General features: G+C 29.6%; 1 protein-coding gene across 1 annotated transcript; it reads left to right on the forward strand.

The window, feature by feature from the left end:
• The first annotated feature begins 6,499 nt into the window (after window positions 1-6,499).
• Window positions 6,500-11,311, forward strand: LOC133334033 (synaptic vesicle glycoprotein 2B). The gene is made up of 3 exons (XM_061542332.1): window positions 6,500-6,620; window positions 6,711-7,263; window positions 10,163-11,311. Exons 1-3 carry the CDS (start codon window positions 6,584-6,586, stop codon window positions 11,307-11,309), a joined length of 1,737 nt encoding a protein of 578 aa, XP_061398316.1. The 5' UTR covers window positions 6,500-6,583; the 3' UTR covers window positions 11,310-11,311.
• Window positions 11,312-13,963: the final 2,652 nt, after the last annotated feature.

Genomic DNA, 13,963 nt, shown 5'->3' on the forward strand with positions numbered 1-13,963 from the left:
GGAAATGCTATTTAGCAAGGATTTAATGTTAACATATTTTAAACTATTATCTGCCAAAAAAATCTCCAATTCAGCTGCTCAAAATGCAATTCAGCTAATGTTTTTTGGAACGAAAACGTAAAATAACCTGGATTTATTAATTCTTTGGAAGAAAAAATGCTATTCAGCTACTATAAATGCAATTCAGCAAAGGGATTTTAAAACGATTTTCCAATCTGACGCCTTTTTTCGAATTTCCCGCCTAAAAATCTTCAATTCAGCTGCTCAAAATGCTATTCAGCTAACGTTTTTTGGAACGATATCGTAAAATAGCCAGCTTTTATTGTATTTTCGAAAGAATCGATAAAATTCAGCTTTTCAGCTAATGTTTTTATTTATATTCACAATTTAAACCGATTTTTAATGGGTTTTCACAAATAAAATTACAATTCAGCTACACAAAAGGTAATTCAGCTAAGGGTTTTCAGTCAGATTTACTAATATAACATATTTTTGATAATTTTCTGTCAAAAAATCTTCAATTCAGCAAATGTTTTTCAATTTGAACATCAATTCTGCAAAGATTTTTTTCAATAAATTATAAAGATTTTCTTCTAATTTGCACATTTCTCTCAGAAATGTTACCATTCAGCTACAAGAAATGTAATTCAGCTAAGGTTTTCTTGGAAATTATTGGAAAAGACTTACTTTTTATTAAAATGTCCAAAGAAAATTTACAATTCAGCCATGATGACATCAATTCAGCTAAGATTCTTTCACTCAATTATAAAGATTTTTTTCATAGCTTTTCATTTCTCTCGCAAATTTTGTAATTCAGCTACTAGAAATGCTATTCAGCAACCATTTTCTTGTCAAATATTGAAAAATAATTACTTTTAATTTAAATTCCCGAAGAACATTTGCAATTCAGCCATGATAACATCAATTCAGCTAATGTTTTTTCATTCAATAATAAAGATTTCCCTCAGATTTCTTCATTTCTCTCAAAAAATTTGCAATTCAGCTACTAGAAATGCAATTCAGCAAATGTTTTTTCCCAAAAAAATTTAAAGTAAATATTTTTAATTATTCTTCCTTCAAAATAATTGCAATTCAGCTATGGGAACATCAATTCAGCAAAGTTTTTATTTTGAAATTTCTTAAAATAGCAACTTTTTATTGCAATTCAGCTAAATATATACAATGAAAAACCCAACAAAAACATATGTTTTGTTTATTAATAATTGCGCTTTGTAACCAGATCAGAAACAACAACATTGTTTACACGTGTATTTTATTAATAATTTTATTAATTAAAACAAAATTTGTTGTACTGGCAGCTGTATGGCCTAATTATGTAATTTTTGATAACAACAAGAACAACAACAAATAAACCCGAATTAATAATTTGTACACTAAGTAAACAAGTTTTAGTACCCAAAATTAATTAATTGCCAGTTGGCCAATTAAAAAAAACAGGAGGATGGGGAGGGGGTACGAGTGGGTTATTAATAACAAAAATATCAGGCATTGGGTTTATGGAGACAAACAAAAAATATTTTCAAATAAATAACTTTCAATTTCCTCTAAAAAAAGTGAAACATAATTCCCAAAATTGATTTCAAAAATTCCCCCTCCATTAATTAAAGATTATTTTTAATTTCACACGCACGCGCTACCTTAGCCAATAAATGACACAGCCCATTGAACTCGAATAATTAGCAAATATTTTATTTCATTATTGAATAAATACAATAAACGTAATTGTGTGCTGAATTTAGCAATTCAGCTATTCAAAATTATATTCAGCAATACAATTGTAAACAAATATTTGATATTTCGATCATTTTCCAGCTATTCAGCTAATTAAAGACAAATCCAGCAAGGGAAAATTTACACTCACATATCAACAAGTAACCAAATTATCGATTTCCATAATGCAATTTCTTATTCAGCTACAACAATTGCAATTCAGCAAAGGTTTTTTCAAAGTTAGTGGAAATTTTTATCATTTTTTTTCTAGAAAAAATAATGCATATTTTGCATTACAAGGCAAATTTTTCCTATTCAGCTAAGAAAAAAGCAAAGGAAATTTTAATATTCTGTCAATTTTTAAGTCCCAAACTAAATTCAGCCAAGAAAAAACCTTATAATATTAACAAATATTACCTCCACTATGCATTTCAGTGCATATTTCCACTATTCAGCTACAAAAATCACAATTCAGCAAAGGAAATTTCAATTTTTGTGGCATTTTTCTACCGATAACCTAATTCAGCGAAAGAAAAATAAGATTTTCTCAACGATAACCATGACATCTGTGCATTTTAGTACATATTTCCACTATTCAGCTACGAAAATTGCAATTCAGCTAAGAAAATTTCCATATTTGGTGGAATTTTCTTCGTAAAACCTAATTCAGCAAATTGAAACTTGCATTTTCTTAACGATGACCATGCCAACTATGAATTTCAGAAAGCGTTTCTCCAATTCAGCTACAAAAATTTCAATTCAGCAAAGAAAATATCAATTTTTGGTGAATTTTTTCAACCAAAACCCAATTGAGCAAAGGTATAATTAAATTTTCTTAACGATAACCATGCCATCTACGAATTTTAATACCTTTCCTTCCTTTATTCCTTTATTCAGCTACAAAAAATGCTATTCAGCTAAGGAAATTTTAATTTTTCGTGAATTTTTTTAATCAAAACCTAATTAAGCAAAGGTAAAACTGAATTTTCGTAACAAATACCATGCCTACTATATATTTCAGGACGAATTTTCTCTATTCAGCTACGAAAAATGCAATTCAGCAAAGAAAAAATTAATCCATTCTAACAAAAAATTAACTTTACTTTACATTTTGAGGCATAATTCGCCTATTCAGCTGCGAAAAATCGAATTCAGCAATAGAATTTGCATATTGAGCTACCAAAAATCTAATTCAGCAGGAAAAAAAGTTGTTCAATTAAACAAAAATATGTTATAATTTCAATTTAGTGAAATATTTATATTATAGCATATTTTTGCTATTCAGCTAAGTTAAATGTAATTCAGCAAAGAAAAAAGTTGCTTAATTTATGAAAATATGCCCATAAAATGTTATATATGCTGTATTTCATCAATTCAGCAAAGTTAAATCAAATTCAGCAAGGAAAAAGTTTACTATATTTACAACAAAAGTCATATCTTTAGATTCTGCATTGTATTTCCCCTATTCAACTAAGTTAAATCTAATTCAGCAAGGAAAAAATGGCTCAATTTAAGAAAAAAAATTCATCTAATTTGAATTTAGTGAAATATTTACCCAATTCAGCTAAGTTCAATATTATTCAGCAAGGGAAAAAGTAACAAAATTCAACAAAAACTACTTAATATATAAAGTTTATGAGTTATTTTATCTATTCAGCTATGTTAAATCTAATTCAGCAAAGAAAAAAGTTGCCTATATTCACAAAAAATAACCTAACTTCACATTTTTCAGCATATTTTCTATATTCAGCTACGGTAAATCTAATTCAGCAAGGAAAAAAGTTGCTCAATTTAATAAAAACGAGTTAAATTACAATTTTTATAAATTATTTTTCTTATTCAGCTAAGTTAAATATAATTCAGCAAAGAAAAAAGTAACAACATTTAACAAAAATGAGTTAAATTATTAATTTTGTTAATAATTTTGCCTATTCAGCTAAGTTAATTCTAATTCAGCAAAGGAAAAAGTTAACTACATTCACAATAAATAACTTAACTTCATATTTTTCAACATATTTTCCATATTCAGCTATGTTAAATCTAATTCAGCAAAGAAAAAAGTAGTTCAATTTAACAAAAATCAGTTAATTTATAAATTTCATGAATAATTTTCGCTATTCAGCTAAGGTAAATCTAATTCAGCAAAGAAAAAAGTAAACTATATTCACAAAAAAATACCCAAACTTCGTATTTTTCAACATATTTTCCCCATTCAGCTAAGTTAAATATAATTCAGCAAAGCAAACTTTTGCCTCTTTCAAACAAAAATAATCTAACCTAAGATTTGGCTAAATATTCTCGCTATTCAGCTACAAATTTTTTTCAAATTATTGATCCTTAAAGGCCAAAACAGCAATATTTAAGATTTATCACCACACTAAGCCAACTTTATGATCCTCACTTCCAGTGCGTAGTTTAATACCATTTCATGACTAAGTCTCGAATTTACGACATGTACAGCTAATAATTTTACAAATATATGTGCATAAATAATTAATTTCGGGATTTGAAATAATTCGAAAAAACAATTTTCAATTAAACAAAAAAAAACAATCTTTTGTTTGTTCATGCTTTTTTGTGAACAACAAACTAAGCGCCACAGTAGTAAGCTTTCCTCTCCCCAGCCTCCCTTTCTCACTCTCACTGGCTCTCTTCACTTCCATACGAATTGAAAATCTCGTATTGTACAAATAAATCTCTGTTGGTGTGTGCTGCATAATCAGTTCCTGTTTACCTTCGCTGCAACAAAGCAGAAAACCAACAAAAACGTGTAAACAACAAACAACATCAAAAATGTCTATATCTCACCCTCTCTCTTTCCCTCTCTCGTGTTTGTTACAACAAATGACGTTTCAATAAACTGCAAATGTTTTGACACAATTAGAATACGCAATAAATTTGTCAAACTCGGACAATAACATTTTTTTATTATTATTAACCACAACAACAACAAAATTGAGATTCTCTAGTCAGCTGGATTATGAAAAAAATACGCAGACATTTTGAAAGTAATAAAAATTTGAAGTGAACTTGAAAACTGGAGACAACATATTAAACAAGAATATACATTAATTTTTGATAAGAAAAAAATAAAAAAAAATATTTTTGAAAAAATAAAAACTTTGCTGAATTACATTTCCCGTAGCTGAATAGAATATATATTCTTTGAAAAATATTCTCAGTACTATAGAGATTCAAATCCATAATTATTTTTTTCTTAGCTGAATTACATTTTTCCTTTGCTGAATTAGATTTAAAGTAGCTGAATAGCAAAAATATCCCTACATTTGGTATTTCAAAGCTAATAAATTAATAAATAACAATTTTTAAAAATTTTACTTTGCTGAATTCAACTAAACTTAGCTGAATAACAAAAATATTACCCATAACACAATCCTAAACCTTTGGGGAACAATTTCTAGTAATTTTTTCTCTGCTGAATTGAATTTCAGCCCTCAAAAATTGAATTTTTAGAATATTTCGTTTGCTGAATAAGATTTTCAGTAGCTGAATACAAAAAATGTTTGTTAATTTTGCATTAAAATGCCAGTAACAATCACATTACAATAAGATTTTTTTAAAAATATCATATTTTTGGAAAAAATATTTTGCTGAATTCAATTTAACTTAGCTGAATAGCAGAAAAATCACTTAAAACACATTCCTTAATCCATAAGGAACAATTTGCATCCACTTTTCCTCAGCTGAATTGCGTTTGAATCACCAAAACAGCAATTTTTCAATACATTTTCTTTGCTGAATTCGATTTCCTATAGCTGAATACACTAAATGTTTGTTAATATGATATTACAAATCCTTTTTCAATCATATAAATATATAATGTATTTAAAAATCTCAAATTTTTAGAAAAATATTTTGCTGAATTCGACATAACTTAGCTGAATTGCAAAAAAATCACTCAGATCATAATCTCAACTCCAAGAGGAACAATATCCATGCATTTTTTCGTAATTAAATTACATTTGAGACCTAAAAAATTAAATGTTTTGCACATTTCCTTTGCTGAATTAGATTTCCAATAGCTGAATACAAAAACGTTTTATTTACCATGAAAACTACAATCATATGGATATTAAATTTATTTTAAAATCTCAAATTTTTAGAAAAATATTTTGCTGAATTCAGCTTAACTTAGCTGAATAGCAGAAAAATCATTCAGATCATAATCTCAACTCCAAGAGAAACAATATCCATGCATTTTTTCGTAGTTAAATTACATTTGAGACCTAAAAAATTATGTTTTTTGCACATTTCCTTTGCTGAATTAGATTTCCGGTTGCTGAATAGCACAAAATTTGTTTGTATCATAATCTAGAGGGTCTTTGGAAGAATTTGGTGTATTTTTTTCTTAGCTGAATTCCTTCTAAACTTGGCTGAATATGAAAAAATATTTTTTTTCTTCATTTTTTATTATTTCATTAAATAACAATTTAGAATTTTTTATTTTTTAATTTGTATCTTGCTGAATTTTGCTTTTTTCCCCAGCTGAATAGTCTCAATTTTATATTTAAATAATTTATTTATTTTTTGTTGTAATGCCAATGATACTTGAATTTAATCAAATTTAATTCTGTCTAAGCTTTATATTAATTTGTTTGACTTTCTCTCTCCCTCTCTCTTTGCAGATCATTAAAAACCTCTTGTGAGACCAAGTCAACTATTTGATTTTCTCTGTTTTGACGAATTTAAATAGTTGTAAAAACAAACACACACACACATACTTGTGGTTGTTCTTCATCTTGCTGAACTTTTAATTTTATTTGTGTTGTTGTAATTTTTTTGTGCGGAAGCCGCCAAAAAGGAAAAAAGCAAAAACAAACGAACTCATAGAATGGTAGAAGGTGACTCTAATAAGAACTCCAGTAACTGTAAGTAGTTGTCAAACGCACTCACACACACACTCTCTCTCTTCTCTTGTGTGATATTAATACATTGTTTTCGTTTCTCTCTCTCTCCAGCCTATAATGTAGAAAGTGGCCTACAACCAACAAACTACAACCAAACAACAAACCCCGTTGACAATCGCTCCATCATCCAACCCTACGGCTTGGGTACCGATTCCAAGGATCTCGGCTATCACATCAATGACGCCTATGAAGTCGACAAAAATGATCTAGAGAAGAATGGTGGCCGTTCGGCAGCCGGCGGCATTAAGGCCGGCTTCGAACAGGCCATTGAAATGTGCGGCTATGGCAAATTCCATTACATTCTGCTGGCCATTTGTGGTCTGGTCAGTACGAGTGAAGAAATGGACGTCATCAGTATGTCTTTCATCCTGCCGTCAGCACAATGCGATCTGAACTTGAATACGGAGACCAAGGGCTGGCTGAATTCGATCATTTTCATTGGTATGATGGTCGGTGCCTACTTTTGGGGTAGCATTGCTGATTCGATGGGTCGTAAGAAGGTATTGATCGTCATTTCTTTTATGAATGGTTTTTGCATTGTCGCCTCGTCATTTTCGCAAACTTACGAATGGTTTATGCTGTTTCGATTCCTGAACGGTGCTGCGTAAGTATCAAACCAACCTCCCGCCCTACCCTACTCCACCCTTCTCCCTCGCACTATAACATCATTATGATTCATCCATCCATCCGAATGTGATAATTTGATTAGCGACTATCTTGAAAAAACGATTTTCAGAATTTATCACATTTTTCAATTTTTGTTGTTGCCTCCTCCCCCAAATAATAATTTTGTTGTTGTTATTCTCCGAAAAAAATTGTAAAACAAATTGATCGAAAAATGGCATGACTTTGCCTTGTTTATGACTAATGAACTGCAAAGGCCGGGATATCTAGCTTGACAGCATAGCTGACTAGCTAACAGACTACCCTGCCCAGCTGCATGACTGTCATCCCACCTAGTGGCTGGCTGCCTGCTTGGTCATGTCATGTAGCCAGCGGTAGTTGTTAATTAATTTGTTAAATTCTGGCAAAGTGTGCCGGCCGGACGAATTCATTTCAAAAAATGGCATGTAACAACAATCAATTCGACAAAACAAAATCACTCAGCAAAATTGAGCATGATCCTGGGTTTGCGTGGTCTCAATGATTATATTTGGACATTTATTAAATAATTAGTCAAATTTACACTTGTAAATAAATTAAAAACAAAAATTTTAACAAATTCAGCTATGGAAAAATTTAGCTGAATAGAAAATTTCGGCAACAAAAATGATCGACAAGGCTGTACTATGACCTCTGGTAACAAAAATACTAAGAAATTTTAATTTCCCGCTAATTCAGCAAAATAAAATTTAGCTGAATAGCGTTATTTGGCCACAAAAATGATCGAGCAGGTTGTACTAAGCATCTGGATAGCAAATAAGCTCTAAAATTTATATTTTTCGTGAATTCAGCAACATAAAAATTTGCTGAATTGGAAATTTTGGCAACAAAAATGATCGACAAGGAATTTTCGGTATCAAAATCGATCTACAAGGCCATACTAACCATCCGGGAGGCAAATACGCTTCGAAATTTTAATTTCCCACCATTTCAGCAAGAAAAAAATTTAGCTGAATAGCGAATTTTCGCAACAAATATGATCGACAAGGTAATATTAAGCCTCCGGGAGGCAAATAAACTTCAAAATTTTGATTTTCTAGCAATTCAGCTAGGAAAAAATTTAGCTGAATTAGGAATTTTGGCCACAAAAAATATCGAAAAGGATTTTTCGGCAACAAAAATGATCGCAAAGCCTTCTGATAACAAAAAAAAACTTCAAAAAATTGATTTTCCACCAATTCAGCAAAATAAAATTTAGCTGAATAGCGAATTTTGGCAACAAAAGTGATCGTAAAGGAACCAAAAATGATCGATAAGGTTATAGAAAGCCTTCTGATAGCAAATAAATATTGAAATTTTAGTTTTTAAACAATTCAGCAAGGAAAAAATTTTGCTGAATTGGAAATTTTTGCAACAAAAATGAACGAAACGAATTTTTCGGTAACAAAAACGATCAACAAGGTTATAGTAGGCATTCTGAAAGCGAATAATGTTCGAAAATTTTGATTTTCCATCAATTCAGGAAAATAAAAGTTAGCTGAATAGCGAATTTCGACAACAAAAATGAACGACAAGGAATTTTCGTAACAAAAACTAGTCGAAAAAGTTATACTAAGCCTTCGAATGGCAAAAAACTTCAAATTTTTGATTTATTGGCAATTCAGCAAATGAAAAATTTTGCTGAATTAGCTTTTGGTAGCATATTTTGTCAATTTTCGATTAATTGAATTATATTCACCGAATAAAAATACATTTTCAATCATTTTTAAACAATTCAGCAAAACAAAAACTTCGCTGAATGACCGATTTCTTTTAATAATGGTTTTAAATTGAAATTTTAAAACATTTTTGTTGCAATTAAACATTGCTGAATACAATTCTAAGTTAAAATTTCACAAAAATTCAAATTTTTGGCAATTCAGCAAAAACAATAATTTCCTGAATAAACAATAACTATCCGATTTTGTTAAATTTCGACTTCTGGAATAATTCTAAGCCATTAACAACCATTTCCGAACTATTTTCAAATAATTCAGCAAAATAAAAATTTAGCTGAATAAGAAAATTTTGCATGAAATTTTGCTGAATTGGCTTTATTTTGCGGGGCAATAATTTTTAGGATTAAAAACCCTTTTTTATATAATTTTCAAGCAATTCAGCAACACAAAAACTTTGCTGAATAAGAAGACTTTGCATGAAATTTTGCTGAATATAATTTATTTGACCTGGAAATCATTTTCCAGGACTAACAACCCTTTCCCCAGTCATTTTCAAGCAATTCAGCAACATAAAAACTTTGCTGAATAAGATAATTTGGCAAGAAATTTTGCTGAATTGGCTTTATTATATCGGGAAATCATTTTCCAGGACTAACAACCATTTCCACATAATTTTCAAGCAATTCAGCAACATTAAAACTTTGCTGAATAAGAACATTTGCATGAGATTTTGCTGAATAAGTTTTATTTCACCAGAAAATCATTTTTCTTAACTAACAACCCTTCCTCCAATCATTTTCATGTAATTCAGCAACATAAAAACTTTGCTGAATAGGGAAATTTTCCAAAATATGTTGCTGAATAGGATTTTTTCGACCAGAAAATAATTTTTCTTGACTAAAAACTCTTTCCCTAGTCATTCTCAAGCAATTCAGCAAATTAAAAATTTAGCTGAATAAGAAAAAATTCCAAAAAAAATTAGTCTTTATTTTAAGGGGAAATATTTTTTTTTAATTTTTTCAGTTAGTTTTTTTATTAAAAGATGAAAAATGAGATTTTCCCTCTCTTCAAAATATTCCTCTCTCTTTACAATTTCATACTCTCATTTTTTGATTCCTTCTCCTTTTTACGATATTTTTTTTAATTAATAATCGTTCTCTTTTTTCTCTTCCTTTTCTCTAGCCTTGGCGGCAGTGGCCCTGTCATCTGGTCCTACTTTGCCGAATTCCAACCGAAATCGAAACGTGGCTCCATGTTGAGCTTCATGGCTGCCTTCTGGACTTTTGGTAATCTCTTTGTGGCCGGTCTCGCCTGGCTCATCATCCCCACTGGCATTGGTTTTGTTACCCCACTCTTCACCTATAACTCATGGCGTATCTTCTTGATGGTCTGCTCCCTGCCCTCCTTCGTGGTGGCCTTCTTGCTTTTCTATTTGCCTGAATCCCCTAAATTCTTACTGTCCAAGGGTAAACAGGACAAGGCTATGGCCATTTTCCGTGGCATTTTTGTGACCAACACCAAGAAGGCTCCCGAATTGTATCCCGTCACCGAATTGGATATCGATGAGAAATTGATGGCTGAAATCCAAGAGGCCCGTGAATCCGTTAAGGGCAAATATTCGAAAATGTTGTCCGGTATGGTGGATCACAGCAAACAGTTGTTCACCTCACCCATTTTGAAATTCACCTTGGTTTCGATTATCATCAATTTCACCTTCCACATTGGTTACTATGGGCTGATGATGTGGTTCCCTGAGCTGTTCAATCGTTTCGAGGAGTATAGCACAGATTTCCCCGGTCAAACCGCTGGTGTGTGTACTGTTACCGAATATGTAGTCGGCAAGACCAATCATGAAGATGCCGTCTGCTCGTCGCACATTCCCTCTGCTGTCTTCATGGAGTCGTTGATCTCCTTGGCCTCGGCCCTGCCTGCCAACTTGATCGCCATCTTGGGTATGGATTTGTTGGGTCGTAAATTCTTCTTGATCTTCGGTACAATGACCGCTGGTGTATGTTCGGCTGCCATGTACTTCGTCTTCAATTCGACACAGAATTTAATTGTCACGGCCGTGTTCAGTGGTGCCATCTCGGCGGCCAATGCTGCCCTGGATTGTCTGATCACTGAGGTGTTCCCCACCCACTTGAGAGCTACCGGTGTTGCCATATCGATGGTGGCTGCCCGTATGGGTGGTATTATTGGTAATATTGTCATTGCCACATTGTTGGATCAATACTGTCCCGCACCCACCTTCATTGTTGCTGTGCTCCTGATGGGCGGTGGTTTGATGTGTCTGCTCTTGCCCAACACAACACGCAAGGAACTGAACTAAAAGGAAAACAAAACGAATTTTTGTCCATCGGAACAAAAACCAATCCCACCCAGAGAGAATTTGTCCGTTTAGAATAAAAAAAACAAACACACACACACACAAATCACAACACACACACAATGACACACATACACCAATCCACACAAACACACACACGCCATACATTGCAGTCTATTCTTCGTCTATCTAGAATTCTGAAATTTTGAAAGAACGGACCCAACGGACCCACATCCTTAACCTCAACATCCGGCTCCACATCTTACACCAAAATTTGGTATTTAAAAAAAAAAAATATTTTATTTAACTTTTTTTGTTTGTTCATTTTGAACATTTTGTTCTTATTATGCTTAGGTAATGTTGTAAATTATATATAAATATATGTATATAATTAAATATATATATACAATACATATATATAGTGAGAGAATTATGCGATATAAAGAAGTATTTAATAATTAATAAATAAATACATTCCGATATGTATGTATTTTTTAAACAAGTAAATAAAACCAAATAAAAACAACAACAACTTTGAAAAAAAAAATATTGGATTTTCTTTTTAAAATAAAGGGGGATAACAAATCGATAACTATATTACAATCGATAAGAAAATCTAATCTTGAAAAGAAAGGCCAATAAAAAAATTCTACAGAAATAAATTTAAATAGAGATCAATAATTTTTATACGAAATCATGTCATCGATAATATTTTCTGTATCACATTTTGTTATCGACAATTTTTTTTTGTAGAAAATTCAATTATTGGTAAAAATTTCAATAGAAAATTTTATTATCGATGATATTTTCAAAAGAAACTATTTTTATTAGTGATTTTTCCTACATAAAATGTTGTTATCGATAATATTTTCTATCGAAAATCTTATTATCGATTATATTTTCAAGAGAAAATAATGTTATCGAAAATATTTTCTATAGAAAATATTATTATCGATGATATTTTATACTTAAAATATTGTTATCGATAATATTTGCTCTAGTAAATAATGTTATCGAAAATATTTTCTCATCCAAATCCTGTTATCGAATATATTTTCCACAGAAAATTTTGTTATTGATTATATTTTCTATATAAAATCATGTTGTTTATAAAATTTTCTATGGAAAATCTTGTTATCGATAAATTATTGAAAATATTTTCTCATCCAAATCATGTTATCGAACATATTTATCGCCGGAAATTTTGTTTTCCATAATTTTTTCTATATAAATTCTTGTAATCGATAATATTTTCTATTGAAAATCATGTTATCGATAAATTATCGAAAATATTTTCTCACCCAAATCCTGTTGTCGAACATATTTTCTACAGAAAATTTTATTGTCCATAATTTTTTCTATATAAAATAATGTAATCGATAATATTTTGTATAAAAAATTAGTTATCGATTATATTTTATATAGAAAATGGTATTAAGTTTTTATAAAAAAATATTGCTATCGATAAGTTTTTCTGCTCAAAATATTGTTATCGATAAAATTTTTTGTATAAAATTTTGTTATCGATAATATGAAAATATTTATCGATAAAATTTGTTCTTCATAATAATGTTATCGAGTATATTATTGGATATATTATCTAAAGAAAATGTTGTTATCGATAAAATCTTAAATATATTTTTTTGTTATCGTTAATATTCTTGCTGAAAATATTTTTATCGATAATAATTTATGTTAAAAATTTTTTATGGATGTTATAAAATCATGTTATCGATGATATTTGATACAGAATATAATGTTATCGATAATATTTTCAATAGAAAACATTGTTATCGATAATATTTTCAATAGAAAATATTGTTATCGATAGCTTTTTTTACATTATAATATTATCGATTATATTTTCTATATAAAATAATGTAATCGATAAAACTTTTAAAAAAAAATTATAATCGAAAAGAGAAAATAGCGTTATCCATTATAGAAAATCGTGTTATCGATAAAATTTTCTAAATAAAATATTGTTATCGATACTGCTTTCATTCGATTTGCTTCTTATTGATTGATATCGATAAAAATTTCGGTAGAAAATATTATTATCGTTCGGATTTTCCATGTTATCGATATATTGTCATGAGAAATTATTGTTATTGAAATAAAAATTTTCTTATCGATATAAATTTCTTAAAAAAAAACCCAGATATCGATAACATTTTAATTGGAAAAAACTTGTTATCGATAATATGTTCATTACAAAATATTGTTATCGATAATATTTTCATTACAAAATTTTGTTATCTATAATATTTTCTATAGAAAACATTGTTATCGATAAAATATTGTGTAAAAATTCTTGTTATCGATATAAATTTCTATAGAAAATCCTGTTATCAATAACATTTTTCGTAGGAAATATTGTTATCGATAACATTTCAAATAGAAAATCTTGTTATCGATAATATTTTCATTATAAAATATTGCTATCGATAATATTTTCTATAGAAAACGTTGTTATCGACCAAATATTCTGAAGAAAATTTTGTTATCGAACAAATATTCTGTATAAAATAATATTGTTGATAAAAGTTTTAATGGGAAATCATGTTATCGATAATATTTTCTATGGGAAATCTAGTTATTGATATTATATTGTATTCAAAATGTTGTTATCTATAAAATTTCTTATAGAAAATGTT

Source organism: Musca vetustissima, unplaced genomic scaffold (assembly GCF_032173495.1).
Source record: "Musca vetustissima isolate MV318-11 ecotype Yass unplaced genomic scaffold, APGP_CSIRO_Mvet_v1 utg2072, whole genome shotgun sequence".
NCBI lineage: Eukaryota > Metazoa > Arthropoda > Insecta > Diptera > Muscidae > Musca > Musca vetustissima.

Excerpts from the sequence above, each read along its gene's own strand:
- LOC133334033 (XM_061542332.1), top strand. The coding sequence starts at position 6,584 with ATGGTAGAAGGTGACTCTAATAAGAACTCCAGTAACT. Across the intron at positions 6,621-6,710 it reads TAATAAGAACTCCAGTAACT|CCTATAATGTAGAAAGTGGC; the intron begins GTAAGTAGTTGT and ends CTCTCTCTCCAG. Across the intron at positions 7,264-10,162 it reads CGATTCCTGAACGGTGCTGC|CCTTGGCGGCAGTGGCCCTG; the intron begins GTAAGTATCAAA and ends CCTTTTCTCTAG.